Source organism: Chlamydomonas reinhardtii, chromosome 9, assembly GCF_000002595.2.
Source record: "Chlamydomonas reinhardtii strain CC-503 cw92 mt+ chromosome 9, whole genome shotgun sequence".
In the NCBI taxonomy this organism is placed as follows: Eukaryota; Viridiplantae; Chlorophyta; class Chlorophyceae; order Chlamydomonadales; family Chlamydomonadaceae; genus Chlamydomonas; species Chlamydomonas reinhardtii.
Genome location: NC_057012.1, coordinates 3,526,824 through 3,550,055, shown reverse-complemented (window position 1 = coordinate 3,550,055; position 23,232 = coordinate 3,526,824). Strand labels below are relative to the sequence as shown.

At 62.5% G+C, this 23,232-nt stretch overlaps 3 protein-coding genes across 3 annotated transcripts; 1 reads left to right on the top strand and 2 right to left on the bottom strand.

The window, feature by feature from the left end:
• Positions 1 to 352: 352 nt before the first annotated feature.
• Positions 353 to 3,898, top strand: CHLRE_09g389949v5 (uncharacterized protein). Its single transcript, XM_001695009.2, has 4 exons — positions 353 to 679; positions 874 to 1,024; positions 1,141 to 1,405; positions 1,537 to 3,898. The coding sequence occupies exons 1-4, from the start codon at positions 661 to 663 to the stop codon at positions 2,377 to 2,379; spliced, it is 1,278 nt and encodes a 425-aa protein (XP_001695061.2). The 5' UTR covers positions 353 to 660; the 3' UTR covers positions 2,380 to 3,898.
• Positions 3,899 to 3,900: 2 nt separating this feature from the next.
• On the bottom strand, positions 3,901 to 12,132 carry CHLRE_09g389912v5 (uncharacterized protein). The gene is made up of 20 exons (XM_043065525.1): positions 11,959 to 12,132; positions 11,510 to 11,708; positions 11,191 to 11,270; positions 10,901 to 10,971; positions 10,467 to 10,655; positions 10,220 to 10,280; positions 9,852 to 9,945; positions 9,534 to 9,610; positions 9,078 to 9,408; positions 8,680 to 8,759; positions 8,391 to 8,426; positions 8,176 to 8,217; positions 7,802 to 7,915; positions 7,219 to 7,533; positions 6,902 to 6,983; positions 6,446 to 6,715; positions 6,109 to 6,302; positions 5,803 to 5,892; positions 4,976 to 5,101; positions 3,901 to 4,685 (listed from the first exon to the last, which is right to left on the bottom strand). The coding sequence occupies exons 1-20, from the start codon at positions 12,007 to 12,009 to the stop codon at positions 4,533 to 4,535; spliced, it is 2,655 nt and encodes an 884-aa protein (XP_042921124.1). The 5' UTR covers positions 12,010 to 12,132; the 3' UTR covers positions 3,901 to 4,532.
• Positions 12,133 to 12,380: 248 nt separating this feature from the next.
• On the bottom strand, positions 12,381 to 23,112 carry CHLRE_09g389875v5 (uncharacterized protein). The gene is made up of 19 exons (XM_043065522.1): positions 22,560 to 23,112; positions 22,024 to 22,155; positions 21,650 to 21,693; positions 21,340 to 21,460; positions 20,982 to 21,137; positions 20,703 to 20,782; positions 20,283 to 20,424; positions 19,957 to 19,997; positions 19,353 to 19,649; positions 19,070 to 19,176; positions 18,670 to 18,830; positions 16,686 to 18,358; positions 16,368 to 16,527; positions 15,974 to 16,171; positions 15,616 to 15,800; positions 15,006 to 15,132; positions 14,826 to 14,884; positions 14,479 to 14,593; positions 12,381 to 14,210 (listed from the first exon to the last, which is right to left on the bottom strand). The coding sequence occupies exons 1-19, from the start codon at positions 22,617 to 22,619 to the stop codon at positions 14,064 to 14,066; spliced, it is 4,005 nt and encodes a 1,334-aa protein (XP_042921123.1). The 5' UTR covers positions 22,620 to 23,112; the 3' UTR covers positions 12,381 to 14,063.
• Positions 23,113 to 23,232: the final 120 nt, after the last annotated feature.

The window sequence follows — 23,232 nt, the reverse complement described above, 5'->3', positions numbered from 1 at the left end:
CAACCTGCGCGCCGGAGCCGCTTCTCGGGTGGCGCCGCGCTCCCCTCCACGTGGCCTTGCAGCCCTTGCTCGCCCCCTCTGCTACGCACATGCACGCCGCAACTTCCGGGCCCAAGCCCTGCACCGCCGCTATCGTTGCCAGGCCCTGCACCGCCCCTGCCACTGCTGCAATGCCGCCGCCAGGATCCCCGCCGCCGCCGTCGCCCCCGCCAGGCCCTGCGCCGCCTACCAGGGGGAGGGCGGTTTCCCTCTGGGCCCTAGATGGTCCCTCCTTGCATGGGTGCGGTGATTGGTGCGGTGCAACACTGTGCAACACACTGTCCCTTTATTGTTCCTGAGCATCGCGTTCGGTAGTCACAACCAGCAGGCTGCGTGAATGCGGTGCCTAAACATTGGTCACATTGTGACTGGGCGACTCTGCAGACTTGGCCTGGCCAGGGGGTGTCCCTGGGCGTCCCTGGGCCGGCTCAGGCCCCCGATCGCCCACGGTTCGTGCTGCGTCATACTTGCTCCCCTTGCTGTCATAAACGCTGCCAACTGTATTGACCTAGCACACTGTGTGACATTTGAAGTGTTCTTGCTCCAAACGCTCCATTTTATACTCAAGAACTCGATCCATTGTTGCACACACTCCCAGCGGTGGCGCCACGGATTGCCACCATGGCTGAATCGGCTCAAGGTAAGTGGGAAGTTGCAACGCTGTCATGACGCCAAGAGTGGGGCCAGGCAGGGAGTGCAACGATTGCAGAAACTGACTAGGGGCCTGCTGCAGCTGAAACGTGTCGAGCTGCGTGCGCTTGCTTCAATGGATAGAACCATTCTGACAAAGGTAGTCCGCACGCTAAGTTCGGGGACGCCGCTTCGTGCATGCAGACGTGCGGCGGATAGCGCTAGGCATTCTGCAGGCGCGTCTGATGGATGCGAGACAGATTCAAGACGAGTACCGATCTGTGCTGGGGCGCGACCACAACATTCGGGCGTCATGCCACATCGCGCAGGCGCCCGGCAACGCGCCCAAGAACCGGTACGTGTGTGCTGGAACCATCGAAGCTCATAAGGTTAGCTGCGTAAACTGTGCAGCCACACAAGCGCACCCTATTACTCATCCCTTCTCACTCCCGGTGCAACCCTGGTAAGCAGGTACGTGAACGTCCTACCATACGATCACAACCGCGTCTTGCTGCGCACGGGCCGTAGCGGCCTGCCTTCTGCCTCCCGCGCCTCCAACGGGTGTAGCAGCAGCGGCAGCAGCAGCGGCGGCAACAGCGGACACATAAACTACGCGGCGTTCGGCATGGGATCCAGCACGGCTGCAGCGGCCCCCACACCCGACTACATTAATGCCAGTCACGTGGTCCACGATGACGAGCAGTGCGGCTTCTCGCTCCGCTACATCGCGTCACAGGTGCTAGGGGATAAAGCCGTCAAAGGGAAGGCGTGTGCGGCGCAGGCCTCTCGCCTGCCCGCTCTCTGCATCTTCTTGTGTCCCTCTGCCACAACTCGAAACGCATGCTTTCATGCCATGGCGCCATGCAGGGGCCGCTCGCAAGCACTGTGCCGGACTTCTGGCGGATGGTGGCGAGCGAGGACGTGGGCGCGGTGGTGATGCTCACAAACACGGTGGAGCGGGGCGTGTCCAAGTGCGCCGCCTACTACCCGCAGCAGGCCGGCACCCGCCTGCCGCTGCGGCAAGCCGCCAGCGGCCAGCAGCAACAGCAACAGCAACATGGGTCAGCGCAGGGCGGCGGGACGGCTGTGGCTGTGCCGGTTGCAGGGGCGGGTGCGGGTGGCGCCACGGCGGAGGCAGACGTGGACGAGGTGGTGACGTTGAACTCCCGCGCGCTGCTGGGCGGCGACCTCACACAGACGCAGCTGGCGGTGCTGCTATCTCCAGCGCAGCCACACGCGGCACCGGCAGCAGCACAGCCGCCTCGTGAGGTACAGGTGTTGCACCTGCGCTATAACGCCTGGCCGGACCACGGCACACCGGCAGACTCGGGCGCCATCCGCTCGCTTTGTGACCTGTTGGGCCCCGTCCGCGAGGCGGGCCGGGGCGTGGTGGTGCACTGCAGCGCCGGCATCGGCCGCACCGGCACCTTCGTTGCAATTGACGTCATCCGGCGGCGGCTGCAGGCGCTGTCAGCCGCTGCGGCGGCGGCGCCGGGCTCCGTGTCGCCGGCGGCGGTGCAGGCCGCGCTGGACTTGCCGGAGCTGGTGCACTCGCTGCGCCGGCAGCGGTGCGGCATGGTGCAGACGTTTGAGCAGTTCGCCTTCTGTTACCAGGCCGTTTATGAAGAACTGGCGGCGGCGCTGCATGCGGATCAGCAGCAGCAGGGCCAGGCGGAGCCAGGGCGCGGCGGCGGGTCCCGGGTCCGATAGGAAGCGGCGCCGCCACAATGGCGGCCGCAACGCAAGCCAGGCAACGCCCGTGCTGGCGCTGGTGCCGTTGGGAGCCGCGAAAAGAGCCGAGGGCTGCTGGCGCTGGTGCGGCGACTGACATGCGGGCTGGTTGTGGGAGATGTTGACGGCCAGTCAGCCGGCTGTGGGCCAGGGCGCGACGAGGCGCAGTCCTGCCAGGACGCGGGTGTGGGGCGAGCCGCAGCGGGCGCAGCTGCGCAAGCAGGGGCACCAGCACCAGACTCGGAAGCGGCTAGCCCCGGAATGCTGTACGAGAGGGCAGCACCGCCGGCAAGTGAGGGCGGAGCAGCAGTGGCAGCAACAGAGGCATTCGCGGAACAAGGACGGGACCCGCGGGCAGGCGGCAGTAAGCGTTGCTGTCGTGCAGCGGTAGCGGTTGTGGCGGCATGTTGATCAAAATAATTGCGACGTTTTGTGATAAGGGTGTGGCGCTAGTGGCGCGGCGCAAGCGGCTTGATTTGCTATAATGAACAGTGAAGTGGTGTACTGAGTGGCCCCCAGGCTGGGGAGCTGTGGACAAATAAGTTGTTTCCAGATTAGCTTCGCATTCGTGGTGTATTGCAGAGTATTACGTGTGTGTAGCTATCATAACACTTGTCACCGAGAGTGAACTCAATCTGCCCATAAACGCTGAAGCTGTGATGCCGCCAGAGGCGCCGACGCACAGAAGCCTTGCCGAAAGCTATATCTCCATTGTGTAGGTGTGGTTGGGGGTTTGAATCAATGCATTGGCAGGTGTAAGGATGGCCGTGGTGAACGAGCAGAGCGCGTGGGTATGGGTAGCTGAGGTCTTTGTGGTCGAGCATGTTGGTGGGTGTGTTGGTGCGTGTTAACGGCGTGCTGGAACGCGGCGGCGGTTTTGGGATATCTCGTATCTGGGTAGTAGCGTTGTGCGGCGGTCATTATATAACTCTTGGCGACGCGGCTTAAGCGCGTCAATTCATGTGCGGACAGTGGAAATGGAAGGGCAGGCGGAGCTCGTTGCTTGCGGGTAAGGCAGGATTGGAAGGCGGTACTGGAGGAGGAAGATGGATGTCGGATAGCGTGACGGCATGTTGGACAGGCATTCGGCAAGACAAGGGAGCTGGTTTTCCCCGTACAGCGTCGTCCGCTTGCTGGCCATCCGTGGCGTGCGTGCGGCATCAAACTCAATACTGGCGCAAACCGCAAGTGCCACATGTGAGTATTTAGTAGCAGAGGGGGTGAGCAAGGCCACGTGGAGGAGACCGCGGCCCGAGAAGCGGCTCCGGCGCGCAGGTTGAGACCAGCCGGTGTTCGGTTTGCGGTCTTGACTGGCGAGCATTGCGTGGCAAGGTGTGTGGTAGGGCGTATTGCTGCTTGGTTTGTTGCCTGCTGTGCTTGTGCTTGACAGCGGGATGTGGCTAGACACATGGCGGGCGGTGCTGCGTGTCCAAACTGACCCCGGCTATGTCCGGGAGATGAGGTAGACGCTTGCGGCCTGTGACGGGAGACGTGGCGTGGGCGGCAGCCCACTTCTCCTTTGGGAGGAAAACCACTATCTTGTCCCTGCAGCCTGCAGGGCCAACTGGCCAAGTGTGTTAAGCCCACACTGCATCACGCCGTTCAGGCTGAAAGCCGAAGGCATCGTGTAGCCATACGTCCCGGATATAGCCTAGGTCTGTCTGTACAGGCACCACCAGCCAGGTGTCAGCTCGGTCCAGCGGCCACGGCGCTGCCACGCGCCGCCGGTCATCGACTCACCGCACACCCCGACAGTGCGGTACTCAACTTGACGCCACACTACGCAAAAAAATGGAGCCGCAGGTGAAACTACCCCACACGTGCAGCTCGACAGAGCGCGTCACAACTCGTCAGTCACCCCGTGCGGCACTGGACATTGGGAAACATCAACAGGCGTTTTGCCCTGGCGCCAGTGCAGGGACCATCGTCATCACCTGCCCTCGCGGCACGCCCACCCAACCTGCAGCCGCCCAACCACAGAAGTCTCACACCAGCGCCCATGCTGGACACCTTATCACACACGCCCCGTGTGCACTGCCGCCCCCAGCTGCCCACACTCGTGCCCACGCCCCGACTGCAACTACCACCTGCCGGCCGCCTGTTCCCCCCCCCCGCCTCTGCCTCTGCTGCTTCTACTTGTCCTCCACCTTGACGCCGGTACTGCGCGCGATGACCGCGGACACGTCAATGCCCGCCTGCAGCAGCTTCTGCTCCGCCACGCCGCCGCCACGCGCCGCCGTCATGATTGCGTGGATGCGGTCGATGATGTCCAGATCCTTGGCGATCTGTGTGGTTGCATACGGGGTTGCGCAGTTGCACATGGGGTTGCAAGGAAGAGAAGTGGAACGACAGCCACAGCGGGTAGCACAAACGTCGAGGCGAGTGGGGCGCAGCGGAGCCCGCGTGGCGTGGCGTGCTGTGCCATGGTGGCTCTGCCCGCAGCCAAGCCACCCCTCGCGAGGTGTGCACCCAGACCGCGTCTCCCTCCCTCCCTCCGCCTCACACCCCGCCCGCATGCTCCGTGCCCTCTGCCCGCCCGTTCGCCGCCTTGCCTTCCCCCTGCGCCCCCACCCACCTGGCACAGCTCCCTTCCGCCCGTCACCAGCAGTGTGCCCGCCGCCACCAGGCCCCGGAAGGCGGTGTCGGGCTCGTCCAGCGGACTGGGCACCGCCGACAGCAGCTCCAGGCAGGCCGACAGCGCCTGCAGCAGCCGCAGGGGGGGGGCGGGGGGTTACATTCATGATTAGTTAAGGAAGTGGTAGACGGTAGACCATCTTGCGGAACATGAGGGGGGGCGGGTGGAGGGAGGGAGGGAGGTTGTAGATACCAGCCCAAACGAACCCGAACCCAATGCATAAGCGCGAGGAGGAGAGCGGGGCATATGCTTTGACATGAGGGTGTAGCCGTTCATGGAGGACGGAGTGAGTAGATCACAATAAGTTGTGTACCCCAAGCAGGGGACATGGGTGTCGTGAGATTATGCCCAGGAAGGAACAGGAGGGGGTGTGGAAGGGCGCCGGTGGAGGTGGGCAGTAGGTGCGGTGCGGCGGAGCTCCCGATGCATGACCCGTGAGGCAATAACGGCGGAGGCGAATGGCGGGGCAAGGGGCCAGGTCATCACGGCGGTGGTGCAGCGACAGGCTGACGACAGGCAACCACCACCATCACCACTACTTGCGCCGAAGGAAGAACGCAACCGTCACGGTCCAAAGCGGTCCACAACACTCACGCCCCGTCCACCTCGCGTGGATGGCCGCCCTGTCCCCCCGCTCCGCCTTGCATGGATGAATACCCCACGTGCAAACATAAGGTACGGATTCTAGCAAGTCACAGTGCAGTCCAGGGCTTCCATGTTTTGTTTGTTGCTAGTGAGACCCGCTCCCCCCGCGACGTGTGACGCACCTGCAGCGGCAGGTCCGGGTCCTGTGCGTGCCCCAGCCCCACCGCCGCCGCCAGGTTGCCGAGGTAGGTGGCGGCGCTCAGCCGCACAGCCTGTGTGTGTGTGTGTGTGTGGGAGGGGACGGTAGCAGGCGGGATGGTGGGCGTGGTGGTGGGCATGGAATGGAAGGTTATGGGAAGGTGTGTCCCTGCCGTCGCCCGTGCAAACAAACCCCCATACACAAGCGGCGGCCGCAACCGCGAGCAAGGCGCTGGGTCAACGGGTTGCCAAAATAAGTCACGTGGCGCGTCACCGCGTGCCGGGCGCACCTTGTTTGCCGTACTGCCAGCCGCCAAGGGCGCGAGGCGGTCAAGCAGCGGCGACGAGCCGGCCAGCGCCCAACTCCGCAGCCGCGCGCCGCCGCCCGGCGCCGCCACCGCATTCGCCGCCAGTCGTAACGCCAGCTGGTGGTTGGCCGCGAGCGAGGAGGCAGCGGCGGAGGCGAGCGCGCCCGCCAGCGTGCCTGCGGCACGTCGGCACACATGATGGTTGCGATGTCAGCGCTCTCCCTATGCTTGCTGAACGGCGCTGTGCAGCAACCTCTTTACAACCCAGCCCGCGCCTACTCTACACCCTCATTGCAGGCCGCCCACACCTCACCCCCACCTGGCGTGGGTTGTGCGTCCGCCAGGCCGCCCGCCACCTCTGGCGCCGCCAGCAGCTCCGCGCCGCCGCCGGCGCCGCCGTCCAGCGCCGCCAGCCGCGCCACGTCGAGTGCCGGGAAGAGCTTGTCGGCGGGCCAGGCCAGCAGCCGCCGCAGCAGTGCCACGTCGGCGGCGGCGATGACACCGGGCTGGGCCGCGGCGGCGGCGGCGGCGGGCGATGTGGCGGCGGAGGCAACCTTGGGCAGCTTGGCTAGGAGTGCCTCCAGCGCACCTAGCAACAGGGGAGAGGAGCGGGAGGATCGCAAAACAGCGGTGGGTGGGTGGGTGGGCAGGTCGCCACGAGCACCTGGAAACAGGCACGGACCCTGACCTTGACCGGCTCACTACAGACCCAAGTGTACATACTGCCCCACCACTGCTTCTCGATCTGCGCCCGCACGCTCGCTCGCTCTCTCACCCCCTGGCGCCAGCTCCGGCTCTGTGAGCTGCTGTGGCGCCGCTAGTGCGCCATTGAACTCCCGAATCTTGCGGCCCAGAGCCTGCGCCAAAAGGATAGGGCGCGTGCGTAGTACGGTCGTTCGCATTTGTTATTGCAAATGCTTGTAGCGCTTGTTAGGATCTTGACACGCCGGGGTTGAAGGAAGTGACACGTATAACATACGCTGAACACCGCCGGACATACAAACAGCAGCGCCCTCGCACCCGTCCTTTCTCGGATACATCCAAAACAACCTACATCCATTCCCCCGACCTTGCTCGCCGCCCCATTCCCACCTCTAGGTTGGGCACGTTGTCAAATGTGAGGTAGGTGTGGCAGGGCACGTGCGTCAGTGAGTGCGCCGGCAGCGCGCCGCTCCTCGCGCCCCCGCCCCCTGTAAACGGGTCCACGCCACCGCCGGTTACGTCCATGGGGCCCGCGCCTGCGGCGCCGCCGAGTTGGAAGCCAGGCCGCTGCGGCTGCGGCCGCGAGCCGCCTCCGGCGCCGCCGGTGAAGGGGTCGCAGAAGCCGCCCGTGACGTCCATGGGCCCGGCGCCGGTCGCTGCGGTCTTCTTGGTGCCGCCCGTGTTTTGAACGATGAACTGCACAATCTGTGTTGGGGTTGGCGTGGCGCGGCAGAGGCAGGAGGAGGGTCAGAACCGGGCCGCACGGACCAGACCGGACCGGACCGGACCGCAAGCACGCACCGTGTGCGGCCGCGGCCAGGCCGACCTAATGTTACGGGCAGCTGCGGTTGCGCGCCAGCACACAATGACAAGCCGCACAAAGCGCAACCGTACACAACGTTACAGCACACATACACACTGAACAACTGTTACCATAATCTGACAGCCACATGGGCCACCAAATCCGCCGCACCTGCTCTGCGAAGTAGGGCGGCAGCTCGTTTTCCTCAATGAACCGGCTCGCCACCAGGTACTCGTTGTCGCCCTCGTTCATGGCCAGCTTGCGAGGCGGCATGCCCTCGGCGATCTGCAGGAACGGGTGGAAGGACGGTGGACATGCAGGGAGGCGCGCAGGGGAGTGGAACGTTGACGAGCATGCCGTAGCGAGGTAGGGGCGAGCGTGTTGTGGAGAGTAGGGCAAAGGGGGAGACAGGCACCCGCCCAGGCCCGGCGACAAAAGTTATTTCACCGAAGTCTCACGCACGATCCCGCGAGCCCCAAGGTCCCGGCCTGCTTCCACTACCATGAACCTCCAAGCCTTCAGCCCCCCGGCGCCCTCCGACCCACATCGACGTCAAACACGTAGTCCCACTCCTTGCCAGCGTGGAACTGCACGCGGGTGGGAAAAGCACGCATCAACATACAGCCAGAGTACGATATCAGCCGGGCTTAGTTGAATCATACTGAGCTTAGGTGGGAATACATGCACACAGAGTCAAACTAGGGAATTTCCGTGAGCTAGGCGCTGGCGTGCCCTCTTCAGCGTTCGGATTCACACGCACCTTCTTGGGGCGAGCGCCGGGTGCGCCGCCGGCCCCCTGCGAGCACGAGGGCCAATGAGTGAACCGCCTGCGTGCCGGGCACACGCCTGCCGCGCAGCAATGCCGGGCCACTGCGGCAGCACTCAACCCCTCCGTACCGGCTGACGCAAGTGGGGCATATCAACAGTCACAGCACCCCGGATACTTGCATTGCCAACACACGATACACACGGTAGCCACAGACGATGGGCCACACGGCGCCTGCCGCGCAGCTGCAGCAACCCTGCCCCCAGCCCTTGCCCTGCCTCACCCCGGCCGGCCCCTCCACCACCACGCCAATCTTCTCCCACTGGAATGCCTTGGCGTCCCACGAGTATGCAGCCACCTCGCCTGCGGGCGGGTCGACGAGTGGCAAGCATTGTGTGCACGTTGGAGTGGAACTGGGCAGGGAAAACGTGCGTTACACAGCCCTAAGGAAAGGAAAATACGGGCGGTATAGTCATACGTGTATGGGGAATAAAAGGGGGTTGCACGCATGACCGCCCGGCGCCGCGGCCCGCAGCCTACCTAGGCATAGCCTGAGCCTGTGCCTGAGCCGGGGAAGTCAGGGCCCCAAACACTTACGCCCCCGGCCAACCTTGACCTCGCGCGAGTTAGCCAGCACGTGGCCTCCACCCCCCCTATCTTTGCAGCCCCACCCACACACACCCGTGGCGCTGTTGCGAATGAATTTGTTCTCGCCGTCCTTGGCTCCAGGCTGACTCAGCGCAAACTCCTCCTCAACCTTGAGCCCCGGCGGCAGCCCGCCGCCGCCACCGCCGCCCGCCGCCCCCTCGCTGCCGCCCTGCGCCGCCGCCGCCTCCTTCTCCGCCTTGCGAGCGGCCAGTGTTGCCGCGAGGACGTCTGCTAGCTCTGCTGGGCCGGCGCGGGCGGGGTCCGCCGCCCACACGCGCGTCACTGCGTCGCTGCAGCCGCTAAGCATGTCGCCGGTGTCGGCTGCGAAGTCGAGCGCCCAGATGCAGCCGGGGTGCTCGATGGTCTGTGTCGCAAGTCAGGAATAAACGATTTGGTGGAGGTTTGGAGATGGGGTGAAGTGGAATGGAAGTGTTGTTGCCCTGACAGGGCCGCCTGCCCGACCGCCCGACCGCCTGCCCGCCCGCCCACCTGCAGGCAGTCGCCGTTGGGGCGCCACAGCTTGACGGTGTTGTCCTCACTGCCCGAGGCCAGCAGCACACCGCCACCTGGTGTTGGGTGGGAGAGAGGGCGGAGACCGCAAGATGACCGAGAGGGACCAAGACGGTGAGGGCGTGGCAGAACACGGTATGGCGCCCACGACCTGACCACCGGCCATGCTCTCGGCCGCGACCTCCCGGCAGCGGTCGCGGCCGCAGCCCCTTGACACACCAACCCGCGCGAGGAATCTCAACCAGCCCCCTCTCTCCCGCTGAATCCCTGGGACCCTAACCATACTCGAGCTCTCACCCGCCACCGCCGGCGCGTCCACCGCCGCCACACAGTACACAATGGCGGTGTGCCCGACCAGCTCCGCCAGCACCCCGCCCGTGGAGTCCCACACCTGCGGTACGCCGCATGCGCGCCACACACGTCTGCAATGTGAAGGACGTAACGACCGCAGCTGCTGGCGGCACCCGCACAATAGGTTGACATCAGGCCACTGCCACACCACCTCCAGTGGAGCCGCCGTCCTCGGGCATCACCCCGCCCCGCGCTCAGCTCCTTCAGGCCACGCCGCCCAAGGGCCTGTCGCTGGCTCTCACCCTTGCCTGACGCCCCTACGCCTCAACCTGCCACTGCTGTGCCCTCCCGCCCGCCAGAGCCGCCCGCCGCACCTTAATGGACATGTCGTGTGAAGCGGTTGCGAAGCCCAGGCCAGGCACCAGGCACATGCCTCTGCACCACATACCAAACACCACACACGGCGATGAAGAGTCATGTGCAGGCGGGGCACCGCCGCACCGGGAAGGAAGCCAGGTATCTGAGGCTGAAGCTAGCCACGGGCAAGCCCACCCCTGGAGCTGGAGAGTTGCCCAAGAAACGCGAGACCAAAGCGCCTGTAGCCCTGCCCCTGAGCCGCACCTGACTGTGTCGGTGTGTGCTTTGATGGTGTGGATGCAGGGCCCGCCGCCCGGCGCCCACATCTTCACTGTGGTGTCGCCGCTGCCGCTCAGTATCTCGCCGCCCGGCAGCACCAGCAGGCACAGCACGGGGCCCTCGTGGCCTGTCAACGTGGCGGCGCACTTGCCGTCGCGCCATACACGCACCGTCCTGCAGCAGAGCAGAACCCAGGGGCGGGTGCAGTTTCAGATCCAACTCCGACCCGTCATTGCAACTCCTGCTACCTGACCTAGCCCCGGCCGCAACCGAGGCCATGGAGGCTCAACTGCGCGCCGCCGCTGTGCCTGCGCCTGCTCCCTATCGCCGCCATCCCGCCAGGCAGCATCGCCCCGCTTCCCAGGCCGGTCCAGTCACTCCACACGTCACGCCCGCCACGCCAGCCCCTTTGCACGCACTTGTCCAGTGAGGCCGACACCAGGCCGCCCGCCTGGCCATCCGCTTTTGGCAGCAGCCCCAGAGCCGTCACCTGCATGAGGGCCACAGCAGCGGCGAGCGCAGCAGCAGCAGCAGCAGCAGCAGGCGCCGGAGCACCGGCACGTCGGTCACGACAGCGCGGGGGCGGCAAGGGGATTACGAAAACCATGACAGGCTGCATATAGGAGCGTGCCCTGTGGCTCCCGGCCACGGTGGCAGCGGAACATGCATACCGCACCTGCAACAAACGCACCGCTGCCACCATCCCCACCTGGTATTCGTGGCCGCTCAGCACCGCCACGCACGCCGCCGTCTGCGGGTCCCACACCCGCACCGTCTTATCGCGGGAGCCTGTAGGATGCCCACATGAATGCGGCAACACAAGAGGGTCCCGCACGGCGAACAGTTCAGCAGAGTGCCCCCACTGCACCACGCCCCAGGTGACCCCACCGCATCGCGCCCCATGGCTTTCAAGGCAAGTGCATCGGCAGCTGTCTAGAGTTGCCACGCGGGCTTCGGCGTGCTACAGCACGCACGTCCTGTGCAACCGCCAGGCACTACCAATCTCTGACGCAAGCGCGCCTGCCTACCTGACACGATGGCACCGGCGGGATAGTCATCGTTTGCGCCCGGCGGCACATACAGCACGGCCACCACGAAGTCGGTATGCCCTACCAGCGTCTGAACCAAGCTGTAGCTTCCGGTGGCTTCGTCGGGGGCCCACACCTTCACGGTCTTGTCGCGACTGCCCGTGAGCACGCCCAGCGGGCAGACCACCACACCGCGCACCTGAACACGCGCGTGCGTCAAGCGCTTCAGTGCCGAACATATGTGACAGCCACATTGTCATATCCAAAGAGTTCACCGTCTTTTAGCTGCAGTGCGCGTGTGCCAAAACCCCAGCGCAGATCCCGCGTGTGGAATCGGACTCAAGCGTAGGCAGCAAGTCCATATATACAGCTTGCACATGCAGCAGATTCATCAATGCTAGGTTCGTTGCCATTTGCGCTTGCGAGCTACTTATTGCGGGAGGCCTTACGTCTTCGTCGTGTCCTCGCAGCTCGCCTCGCAGCTTGAACTCCATGGCCATTCTTAATAAGAATTGTATTATTGCAGTAACAGAATTGTGCGTCTCGACAATACAGAGAAAGGGAGAGAAGCAAGGGCGAGACAGTGCAGCAAAGCAGTCTCAAACTATACAACTAAGCTGAGGTCGCATTATGCACCGCGGTTTCAAGAGATGAAATGACAGCAAGGTTGATGGAAGGTCGGGTGGGTGTGTGGAGATGGGGGGGAATCATGCACGCGGGATCGTGCCGCCCAATCGTGCATAACACGCCACATACGGTACCCATGGTCCCGTCGCCTCTGCCCCCGTCTCTCGTCACGGCCTTCAAATATATGCAGGGTGATGGGCTGGTTGCAGCAGGGACGGCACGAAGGCGCCGGCGGGGGCAGCGGGGAAACCGTTGCGCAAGCGAGGGCACCCGTTAATGCGGTGCAAGTGCAGCAGCCCATGACGGGTGGCAACGCGCGAACCAAGGCCACTGGCGATGGCGCGATGCCCCACTTCACCCAGGTATCGTAACCTTATCACCTGACAGCCCACCTGCGCCAGCGGGCCGTCACTGTCCGCTCCCACCATCGCCGCGTCCCCGAACACGAAGCAACGTGTTTTGGTCTACTCCTGACACAGGCAATGGCCGGAGCGGTGTTAGAAGGCTGGCGTTGAACAAAGCCACAGGTCTGACACTCTGACCGCATGTGCATCACGTAGTCACGTGACTCGCATCACATTTCTCACTCCACTCCCACATTCCCAGTTCCCGGTTCTCTGGTGCCACACCGATGGTCACAAACGGCGAACGTAACCTCACGTCTATCATGCGAGAGCCAGGAGCGGCCGCATGCATGATTGCATGTGTCACGTGCACTGCCTTCATCTTGCAGGGAGTCAGGGACCCTTACAAGGCGCCGCTCAACAAGTAACCCCGATCAACCAAGCCATGTAAACTCCGTTTACTCGATCTGACTTCACAACCCCGCGTGCCCCACGCATGTACGGCACATATTCCCCTGGTGTTATCCATTCACAGCAGCATCGGGTGCAACGTGCATGCATCCTGTGCCTGAAGACGTTTTGGGCGGTTGCGCTTGACACACAGAGTGTTCAAACATGAGGCTTAAAATCTGTCGAAGCCCCGGCACACAACACCACGCACAGGGCCTTGACACAGGGGCACACCCTCCCCTGCCCCTGCTCGTTGCAACATGAAGCCGTCGACGCACACACATTTCTGGAATGCAAATTATGCAATCCAGCTCAACCTGCCTCTGCCAATGCAATATGTACACATCGCCGGATCCTCAACACAAGAAACCTGTACTTGACTAGGTCTCCTTAGCCATGTACAACGGCGGCCCCACACTCCCGTACTACATCCACAAATGTCGGGAATTTGATTGCGCCGTCCATAAGGGCAGCCCGTGTTTATCACTGTAAACTGTGACAATAATGAAGATGAGTGGCTGCTGAGAATGGCTAGGTCATGATCAAACATGACGGCTAAATCTCTCAATTATGAATGGAGACCAAACCGTTGGGCCAAACCTTTCGATCCCTCACCTTGCCCTGTGTTCATGTCGTGGGTGGATCTTGGGTAAGCACTCCAGCCCTCGACATCGACTATGACTCATAACGGATTGCGGTTCAAAGTTTTAACTCACATACGAATGTGCCCTGCTGTCACATCCGCGCAATATGCACGGGTGCACTATATGAATGGGAACTTGCAGAATGCCTTGAGCGATCAAACCAGGTGATTCGGTGTGCGAGCGTTGGGGCACGATTATGTGGCCAACCCGCCCCGCCCACGCATGATGTTGACAATCACGTAGACCGTAATGCTTTGGCACGCCATTTGTAAGACACTTTATATTGGCATCATTATTTACTTGCACGTCCAGCCCTACCACTCGCGTGCGTGCTGCACCTTTAGCATTCGTGCACATGCCCAACAGCTCTCCGTGCGTGTTTCATGGGCTGATGCTAAGGCATGCATGTTCTGCCTTCGTTCATGCTCCCCCAAAGCCGCGCGCCCAACTCCAACCCGTCCCTCCTGGCTCCCGCAGGGCTCCACTTTACTAGCTCGTGGAAGTCTGCTGCTTCGCCTCAATCGCCTTCCAGTGCACGTAGTTTCTGTTGAACGCGGCCTCGATGGGTTTGGCTCCAGGGAAGGCGGCCGCGAGCGCGTGCACGAGCGGCAGCGCCACGAAATCATAGAAGCCCACCTGTCGCACACAGTAGTGCCGCGTATGACCTTAAAATGCTTCGGTTTGTTGGATGGCCAGACAGGACGAGTGGGGGGAAACACGTTCACACTGCGTGCATGTGCCGCCAGCAGGGGACACCGCGTGGCGCACCCCTCCCCCAATACGGTAGCTCCGGGTATGCCATTTAAGAAATCAAAAGCTTTAAGTGCAGCTGCTGAAGTAAAACTCAAGCACGCCATTGATATGTTGATTTCCCGCTGCCAGACGACCCGACACTAGCAGTTACCTGGCTCTTGGACACGCCCTTCTTGCTGCGATCAAAAAGCGGGGATATGGCCAGCCCCAGCGCCCTTTCCTTGTCGCCCTGCCGGAAGAACTCCTCCTCCAGGCTGCTCAGCCACCTGCATGCATGTGCGCGCCGCCGTGTGCGCGCGCGTGTCAGCATGAAAGCACGCGGGCGGAATCACTTGCGGCTTGGCGCACAAGTCAAGTAGGCATGCGGCAGGCATGCAAAAGGCCTGCTGCACGCAGATCTATCTGCACTGTCGTGACTACTGCAAAATCCGTTTCTACCACGCCTTGCTGGTGTGCTTGCCGATCCGGCGACAGCCCCCCGGGTAGACAGGCACTCACCTCTCATGCACGTCGCTGTTCTCACCCAAATGCCCGATGTCGGCGGCTTTGAGGCACACCTAAAAGTTCATGGGGGAACATGCATGGGTGTCAGGTACAGAAATCCGCCGCACGCCCAAGCTACCGTGCGGTGCGGTGTAACCGTCAGCTGTGTTACCCCACCCCACCCAGCCGCCTGACCTGCAACGTCACCAGGCGCTCTGCATCGTCCAGAGGCCGCGGCGGGTGCTCTGGGCCGGTGGCCTGGGTTGCCGCTGCATCGGCGGCCTCCAAGTCCAGGGACGCCATGTGCTGCTGGGCGCGCTGCCTGTTGAGTGTGACCAAGCAAGGGCACAACAACGGCGGCATGTAGCAGTGTGGGAGGAAGTAGCGGGACCAAGGTTTGTAATTGTGCACACGTACAATGCTCCTCATCATAATCCGCTGCCGGGAACAGCGCTTCCAGCATTGGGACGCCCGCACGCGTCACATTGTTGTGCCCTAACGCACATCACACTGGCCACGGCAGCAGTGGGCGTTCGCATGCGTTCGCATAGCGACGTTCGCATAGCTAGGTAGCTTAAAAGTAGGTCGTTCCCGCGCATCAAGGGAAAAGTGGGTTGCGCCCACTACTCTCCCGACTGAGGCCGGAGGTTCTACAACTACCTCATCGGTTTGCGCCAGCATTGAGTTTGGTGCCGAACGAACGCACGAACCGGGGTGTCCCTGGGGGCCTAGGAAGCGGATAACTCAGGTATTCATATGTCATATGCATGTGCATGTGCGCCATAGCGTGAAGAGCAGCACGCACCCGCGTGGCGACTGCGGGGTGGCCATGATGTCACTGCAGCGCTGCCGCTGCAGCAGCGCGCCGCCGGCCGGTTGCTGCTGCGCCCCTATGTTGGGCGTGTGTGCCACCAGGCTGTGTACCGTGTTGAAATGCGAGATGATCGCGAAGTGCTGCTTCATGTCCGTGGCCAGGACCAGCTCAATCACCTGCGCGTGTGCAGACAGGGGGAAACGGAATGACCATGTGTTTTGGAAACGAGTAAACTGACACATGTAATGTGCGGCAGCACTGTGGCTGGGCGGCTTGGGTTGACAAGCCGTGTCGGAGGCAAGTACGCAGCGTAATCATGTGAGGTGGGGCTCCAGCAGCGCGGGCGCACCATCTTGCGGAATGCGTTGCGCTCGCTGGTGGTGAGCGCAGCCAGGGCGTTAAGCTCGGGACGCGTCACGAGCTCGAACAGGGACGAGGCGTGGTGGTTCTCAAGCGGTGCGCGGTCGTTGTAGCGCACAGCCAGAGCGTCCCCAGTGGCGATGAGGAAGTCATTGTTGAGGCCCGGATGCCCAAGGTCGTGAACAATCTGTTGGCGGCAAGGAATCGACGCACGCACGCACACACATATGTGGCAGCGAGCCCGCAGCGGCGGCATTCCTATCTAGTTTTGAGATTGCGTACAAGTCCGGCGTACAGTGCAAGGCTAGATAGGGCATGAAGGAAAAGGCGCAAATTGTGGAAGGCACCGAAACAGCTGAGCTAAGTGGCCTCGATTGCCTTACCGCTGCGAAGTACACGGCCAGCAGCTGCACGCGGTCCAGGTAGTGAACGGCCAGTCCCGCGCCTTGGATGATCACGTGCAGCGTCTGCAGCACGTCGGCCGCGTGCGTGGCGCTGTGGTAGGGGTTGGGCTGGTAGCCCGCCTCTATCGTGCGCAGCAGCCTGCAGGTGTAAGCAACGGCCCACGCACGACATCGGCTGTTTGACTCTGGCCCGAGAGAGCACGACCTAGCAAGGAAGGAAGCCAACATACGCCCCAAGGCGTTTGGGTTGCGCATGCCGTATGCAGTCTATGCCCCCCACTGGTGCGTCCCATGCACCTGGCCACGACCAGCGGGTCCAGTCCCAGCTTGCTCAGCAGCCCCTGGCGCTGCAGCAGGTAGAACCCCAGCGCCGACAGCGCGTGGCCCTGCGTGGCCTCGTCCAGCGCCCACGTGTCGAAACACCAGTCGTCCGCACGAGCCAGCAGGCGCTCCACATCCTCAATCACCGGTGGCGGCGGCAACAGCGCCGGCGGCGGCTGCGGGGGCGCCACCGGCGACTGCACCGCCGCCGGCTTTGTGTTGAGGTATGCCATGGTGGCTGCGGGAAGGGAAGCCAGGTCCAAGGATGCACGGAAGGGTGAGTCCATGACCGCATGCGTGGGCGTCTGGGGCGGCGCGCGGCTGCCGACACTGCCACCCGTCGCCGCCGCCAGCTGCTGGTGCATGTGTAGCAGGACCTGCGGCGATAGCGTCCTCGCCTCCTGCAGCTGCTGCTCCCTGCTCTTGCTGAGTCGCCGCTGCTGCTGGGGCCTATCAGCCGCCGCTGCAGCGGCACCCGCCGATGCGGCCGGTGCCGGTGCCGCCGCGCCTCCGCCGGATGGCGGGGCGGTGCCGTCACAGCTGCTGCTGCGCGCGTGGGACCGGAGCGCGGCGAGGATGCCTGCCAGGCTTAGGCCACTGGCGCTGCGCCTGCCGCCACCCTGGCGCCGCATGCTGGCTGGCCGCGTCTGCAGCGCTTGGGCCGCCGCTGCTGCGGGCATGGACGCCGGCCCCTCGGCCGTAGGCGCCGGCCTAGCAGTCGGCGCACTCAGCAGAGCAGCCTCAGCCTGCTGCTGCATGCCCTGCAGCTGCAGCTGCAGGTCCGGCGTGGGGGTGGTGTAGGCGGACACCGGTAGAGAGCTTTGGTTACCCACCATGGCGCCAAAGTGATCATGTCGGTCGCTGCCGCTGCTTACCATGCCGACGGCACCAGCAGCCGCAGCCCCGCCGCCACAGCTGCTGTTTGATCGCAGCCCGCCGGCGGGAGTCACGTACATGTCAGGGGCGCTGCTGTCTGACGGGTGCCAGGCGCTGTCCATGCTGGCGCCGTAAGGCTGCTGCACCGTGCCGCCGCCGCGGTCCCACCGCAGCAGCGCGCACGCGTCAGGAGCGCCGCCACTGTTTGCCGTGTGCTCGCAGGGCAGGCCGCTTTGGAAACTGAGGGAGGCGGGCGCCGGCTCGCACGGGGGCCGGGGCCCGCTGTTGCACAGGCCTAGTGAGGAGCCGGGGTCGCCGCCGAGAACGCCGCCTGCGGCTGCTGCACCAGGCGAGGGGTACATGATGGCGGCCATGCCCAAGAGCCCGGGCGCCAGCACAATGTTCAGAGCGTCCGCAATCGTGTCAAAGCAAAGCTGCTGCGGCTGCGTGATGGCGGGCGGCGAGCGGGACAGTGCGTTGTCGTGCCCAGCAGCCGCCGCCGCGCCGGCGATCGCCAGCAGTGAGCTGGCAGCAGCGGCGTCCTTAAGCGGGGTCAGACGGCTGAGGCGGGTGCTGCGCGTGAACCCACGGCTGCTGGAGTCCTCGTCTTTGGGGTTGTCGGGATGAGAAGCCAGGATGCTGCTGGGGTTAATGTGGGCGGGCAAGAGCAGGTCGTCGATGGCAAGGCCGCCGTCCGAGGTGCGGCGGCATGCGGTGTCGGGGCCGCTGCCGGTGCTGGCCAGCTGCCGCAGCAGCGAGTGGATCACATCCGCCTGCACGTATGATGTTGATGCGGGTGGCGAGCCAGGTGTCAATCAGATGTGCGAAGGAAACTCACGGCCAGGCACCATTTATCGAGAATGCTTTTAAAAATGTGTGCGGCACATTCTAGGAAAGCTCGTTCCCCGTAAAACTGGGGTTCCCCGGATATGACCTGCACCTACCCGGATAAATGTTGCACCTACTCGGACTAAGTAGGAGGGGGCATGGCAAGGGCTGGGGACGCCGTACAGGAGCTAGCGCGCAGCCCATCCTAGGCCATTCCCCTCGATGCGTGCCCACTTCAGGCGCCGCCCCAGCTTACATCCAGGTCGGAGTCACGGATGTGGCTCTTGAGGTTGAGGGGCGTGTAGAAATCGATGGAGCGGATGAGTGCTGAGCGCAGGAACACGATGTCCTTGACGTCAGGGTCAGCTCCGTCCAGCAGCCCCTCCAGCAGCCCCAGCAGGATCTGGGCGGGCGTTTCTGCGAGGGAGGTGGCGGCCGCCGGGCGGGACGGAGGGCTTGGTTGACCACAGCAGCGAGTGGTAGGGGCGCGTGTGCCGGTGACGGAGGGTGTGGAATGAACGCCGGGGGATGAACCCATGCGTGGATCCAGCGTTGCCCTCCGAAGGACGACAAGCCACAAATGCCGCAGCAGCACACCGCACGGGCACGTATGCCACAGCGGGCGGGTGAGTGCGAACACGCACTCACGGACGCACCCGCCATGAACACAGGGGGCTTGAGTGTCACCAGCTGCCTGTCCGCCTCCATTTCACGGATTACTTCCTTGGGAAGGAGGGCCTCCAGCAGCATCTGATGCTTGCGCCTGGAAGCGATCAGAAGATGGGGCGCAGGGGAACAGGGTCTCCTGGTGCTGCCTGACACTGATAGGAGCGGTGCAGCAGTTGGTTGACAACAGCACTCAGCACAAGGCTAACCAGGCGCAAGCGCTCGTCCCTACACGGATGACCCCATGTACGTTGATAGATAGCGCACACGCACCAGGCAATGATCACACACGCTAACAGGGCGGAGATTGTGAGGGCCGCTACCACCACCACAGCAATTGCCCAGGCCGTCCAGACCGGAGTCCAGCTGCTGCCAGTAGACACGGACAGAGTCCACGTGTGACCGAGCAGGTTTATGTCAACGTGGACCGGGTCCTGCGGCGGGGTCGCGGACTGTGTCACGACGCGCAGCGTCCGCCGTTTCGGGCCCGCCGCTACAACTGCTGCCGCCATGTCGGACGCGAGGCAGTAGTTGTATCCCATGTGCTCCAGGGCAGCTTTGGGAGAGTCCCTGTGCGTGGCCGCACACAACCCGTACGCGCATGTATTAGCTAGCAAAAGGGAAAGACATGCGCAGAGGCCTTGCACGCGATTTGGAGCGGCACTAGCGCGCTGCCCGTGTGCCCAAGCAAGAGCAAGGCTGGGACACATGAAGTAAGATCGTTTGCGGTATGCATGTCCTTGTGCATGCGTGTGTGTGGCTCCATCCGCACATTAGCGCACATAAATGATTAATACCGTAGCACATAGGCAGCAGTGCAACTTCGTTGCCGCAGTAAGATGTAGTGGGTTTGCGTGCAGTGGAGGCTGCTGCCTACCTGCCCGAGAGCAGAGCCTCCACGCTGATTGAGATGCTGGCCTGCGATGTACACATGGGCGCAACCACGAGCATACGTGCCAAGTGTCAACTGTCAATCAAGGCCCCAGCCCCACCGCGCAGCATGGCCCCTAGCCTTCCGTTGATTGTCTGCTAAGCCATGCGTCACCGCCCGATGAACATACATACTTTGGGGCTATCTAACGGGTGTCAGCTATGCTGGAGTGCAATCCGTTGGCCCCAGTGACACGGGACAGAGGAGTGCTGCATGCGATGCGTGGGCGCTGGGTAGGATGTCCGTCCCAGTCCTCAACGTCACGTGCTCACCAGGCCCCACCACCGCATCTTGGTAGTGCTGTCATAACCGCATGCGGCGCCGCACACGTCTAACAGTGCCCTGGTTGAGGGTGTGGCGTGCCCGCCATGGAATGTAACGCTCTCGTTCGCAACGCGCACGAAGATGGGTTGGCTGCAATGCAAAGCCCGAAAGGCAGGGTAGGTAAGGTTAGGCGGTGCGAATGAACACGATATGCGGTTTCCCCTCGCAAGGGAAGAGTGGGCTTCGCCCACACCACGCCTTTAGTCTGAGGCCGCAAGCGTCTACCTCATCTCCCGGACATAGCCTGGATGGGTCGGTTCGTACAGACACGGCCCGCCATGCGTCCAGCCACGTCCCGCTGCCAAGCAAAAAAAGTAGGATGACGGACGCAATCACACAAGCAAGGGAACTGGGCCTCACGCACTCACAGGACACCGACTGTGCGGCCAATGGCGGTGAGGAACGGCCCGGTCATGACAAGCCGGTTCTCGCGTACGGCCGTCAGCGCCTAATATCACGTGGTTGGCAGCATGGCACACACATGGACAGGGTGGCCCCAGCTGGTATTAGCTTGGAGGAATAAACGAACGCGAGCCACGCACAGCATGCATGCGGCGCACGGGGAGCGAGCAAAACGCAGACGCTTGCAAGGAGAATGAAGTCAGGGCATAATAACCCCCAGTGCCCGCCTCAATTGGCCAACTTGCCTCTGCTGTCACTAGGGGCGGCGGCAGCGGTGTGCTGCCATTGGCTGTGAGACCCTGGAAAACATCCACGCCGAGAAGTGCTGAGCTGTTAGGGTAACTCATCACGAGCACACCGGCAGGTAGCAGCGCCAGACTGAGAACCGACCCTTGGGGCGTCTGCAGCGCATGTTAACGTATGTTCATGTATCGCTCATGCTCATCACCCGCGTGTCATCGGCGCAGACGACAGTCAATGTGCACGCATGCGTGCGGTGCCAGCGCCCAAGTAAGGCACGCACCCACGCATGCATGTCTTGCAATCGCATGATGCTTTGCGCACATGCGTTTTGGCGGAGGCCAAGGATCGAACGGCACGCACCTCAGCCACCAGGTCGGGGGCCAGGCCGTTCACGAGCATCACGGCCGCGTCGTATGCGGGCCGGTACTGCACAGCCGCCTGGAGCAGCTTCATGGGTGCAACAGCCGCTGCGAACTTGGTCCTGTGGAAGATCCATATTGGGTGGGATCTATCTCAGGAATGAAGAGGTGCACTGCTATGGTTGCAATGGTGGCGAGCGAGGAGGTTGAGCAGTGTCAGCATGGGTAACGTGATGAAAGCGGGCGGCCAGCAGGCGCGGCATGTTACAAAAGTCGCAAAGCTTCCAGCCCGTTTACCCTGCCCTGCTTACTCGATACTGAAAGCGGAGGACTCCGCGATAGACACAACCTTTGCCTGTTGATTCCAATGGATTGTATAGAAAGTGCCCGAAGGCTTGGGGAGTAGCTACACCAGAGCGCTTTCATCAAGCATGCAAAAGGGAAAGCACCCGTTACCGTACGTATCCTTGTCCGAACCCCAGCTGCTATAATCCAAGCTTCAAAGAGCCACAAACTCCATCCATGCTCCCCTGCCGGACTACACAGTCCACGGACGTGCGCTTTCACCTCGTGCACCCCGCGCATGGACGATCATGAACGTGAGCGTGTGCGCAAGCAAGGCACCAGTCCGGTTCCCAACGACCGTCAATCAGCCGCCGCGCATGGAAGCCCTCAGGCAATTTACCTTGTTCCCATTTGCTTGGGAGATTGACGCACTCAACACTCCGAAGAGACCGAGGGCAAGCAGGACCAGGAAAAGGAGCAACGGCACCACAACCGTCGAGATGGGGTAGGACTTCACGACATTAAGTGCAGTCTGCGCAACAAGGTGCGGGACTTCAGAAGGGTTCTAATATCATTATGTGAGGCTACCAGCACGGCCCGGCTGGATGCGCGAAGCGTTTCTTCCGCCAACTGCTGCTGTGGTTGTTCAATCAACTTTCGGGTCGCTCGTGTGGCGTCGTTTTCAGATATTATTATCTGCCCAGCGCCCTCAAAGCCCTTACGAGATCCATCACTCCGTGGCAGCGCGCTGAGAACTACCCAGCGCGCAAGCGTCAGCTGCAGGCTGAAATCGGCCTGTGCCAGCACCAAGCCAATGACATCCCATAAGACCATTCCTTACATGTGCTGAGTGGCTATGGCCCAATTCAATGTCTTGCCCGGCGTTTTTGTGTCGGCAAACGCGATTGCGCCGATGAACGAGCAAACTCGACTCACCACTGAAACGCCCGCGACGGCTGAGGCGAGCCGTCGCGGCCGTCGATTTGCTGGTGGCATTTGGCGATGAAGACTTTGGCGTGCGCCGCGCCCCCCCCCCCCCCGTCAGCTTCAACCTGCCGGCGTTGTATGTTAACAAAGAGCCATGGGCGGAGCTGTCTGATGCCCTAGATTTAAACGTTCTGCAACGCCCATATGGCTGCTGTTGTCCAGTTCTACTAGAAATGGATGTTCGTCACGCTCGATTCAAAATGTTTGTGTTGCAATTCATTAATAAGAGGCGATTAGAGTGCAGAGTGTCATAAGATAATACTGTGAGTCTAAGGGGGATGCGCGGCGTAAGGAAGCCCGAAGCGGGCTTCTCATTGAATTTTGTACTGACGAAAACGAACGTTGGTCGCAGGTCGGCCATACTTTGCTCCGACATGCTGGCATAGCACAGGCAAATACAGTATCTTCAGTCAGTGGTTTGTGTGTGGGGGGCACAACCTTGTCACGGCACGCAGCTGAGTCAGTTCCTGACCTGCTCTCGCTTGTTGTGCCTGAAGTTCACAGTCAAGTTGCCATTCCGAATGAAGTCATGCCCGATGAATTTTGTGCCATAGCCGGTCATGTGCCGTATGCAGCGCAGTAGGTTGAGTTTGGCCGGGGCATCCTCACAGGGCTTCCTCCA

Coding starts and splice junctions, on each gene's coding strand:
- CHLRE_09g389875v5 (XM_043065522.1), bottom strand. CDS start 22,619: ATGCCACCAGCAAATCGACGGCCGCGACGGCTCGCCTCAGCCGTCGCG. Junction 18,831..19,069: donor GCCCCCTGTGTTCATGGCGG/GTGCGTCCGTGA, acceptor CCTCCCTCGCAG/AAACGCCCGCCCAGATCCTG. Junction 14,211..14,478: donor AGGGCGTGTCCAAGAGCCAG/GTAACTGCTAGT, acceptor TGTGTGCGACAG/GTGGGCTTCTATGATTTCGT.
- CHLRE_09g389912v5 (XM_043065525.1), bottom strand. CDS start 12,009: ATGGCCATGGAGTTCAAGCTGCGAGGCGAGCTGCGAGGACACGACGAA. Junction 10,972..11,190: donor TGAGCGGCCACGAATACCAG/GTGGGGATGGTG, acceptor GCCCTCATGCAG/GTGACGGCTCTGGGGCTGCT. Junction 9,611..9,851: donor GGACGCGCCGGCGGTGGCGG/GTGAGAGCTCGA, acceptor ACCCAACACCAG/GTGGCGGTGTGCTGCTGGCC.
- CHLRE_09g389949v5 (XM_001695009.2), top strand. Junction 1,025..1,140: donor GGCAACGCGCCCAAGAACCG/GTACGTGTGTGC, acceptor CCTGGTAAGCAG/GTACGTGAACGTCCTACCAT. Junction 1,406..1,536: donor TCCGCTACATCGCGTCACAG/GTGCTAGGGGAT, acceptor GGCGCCATGCAG/GGGCCGCTCGCAAGCACTGT.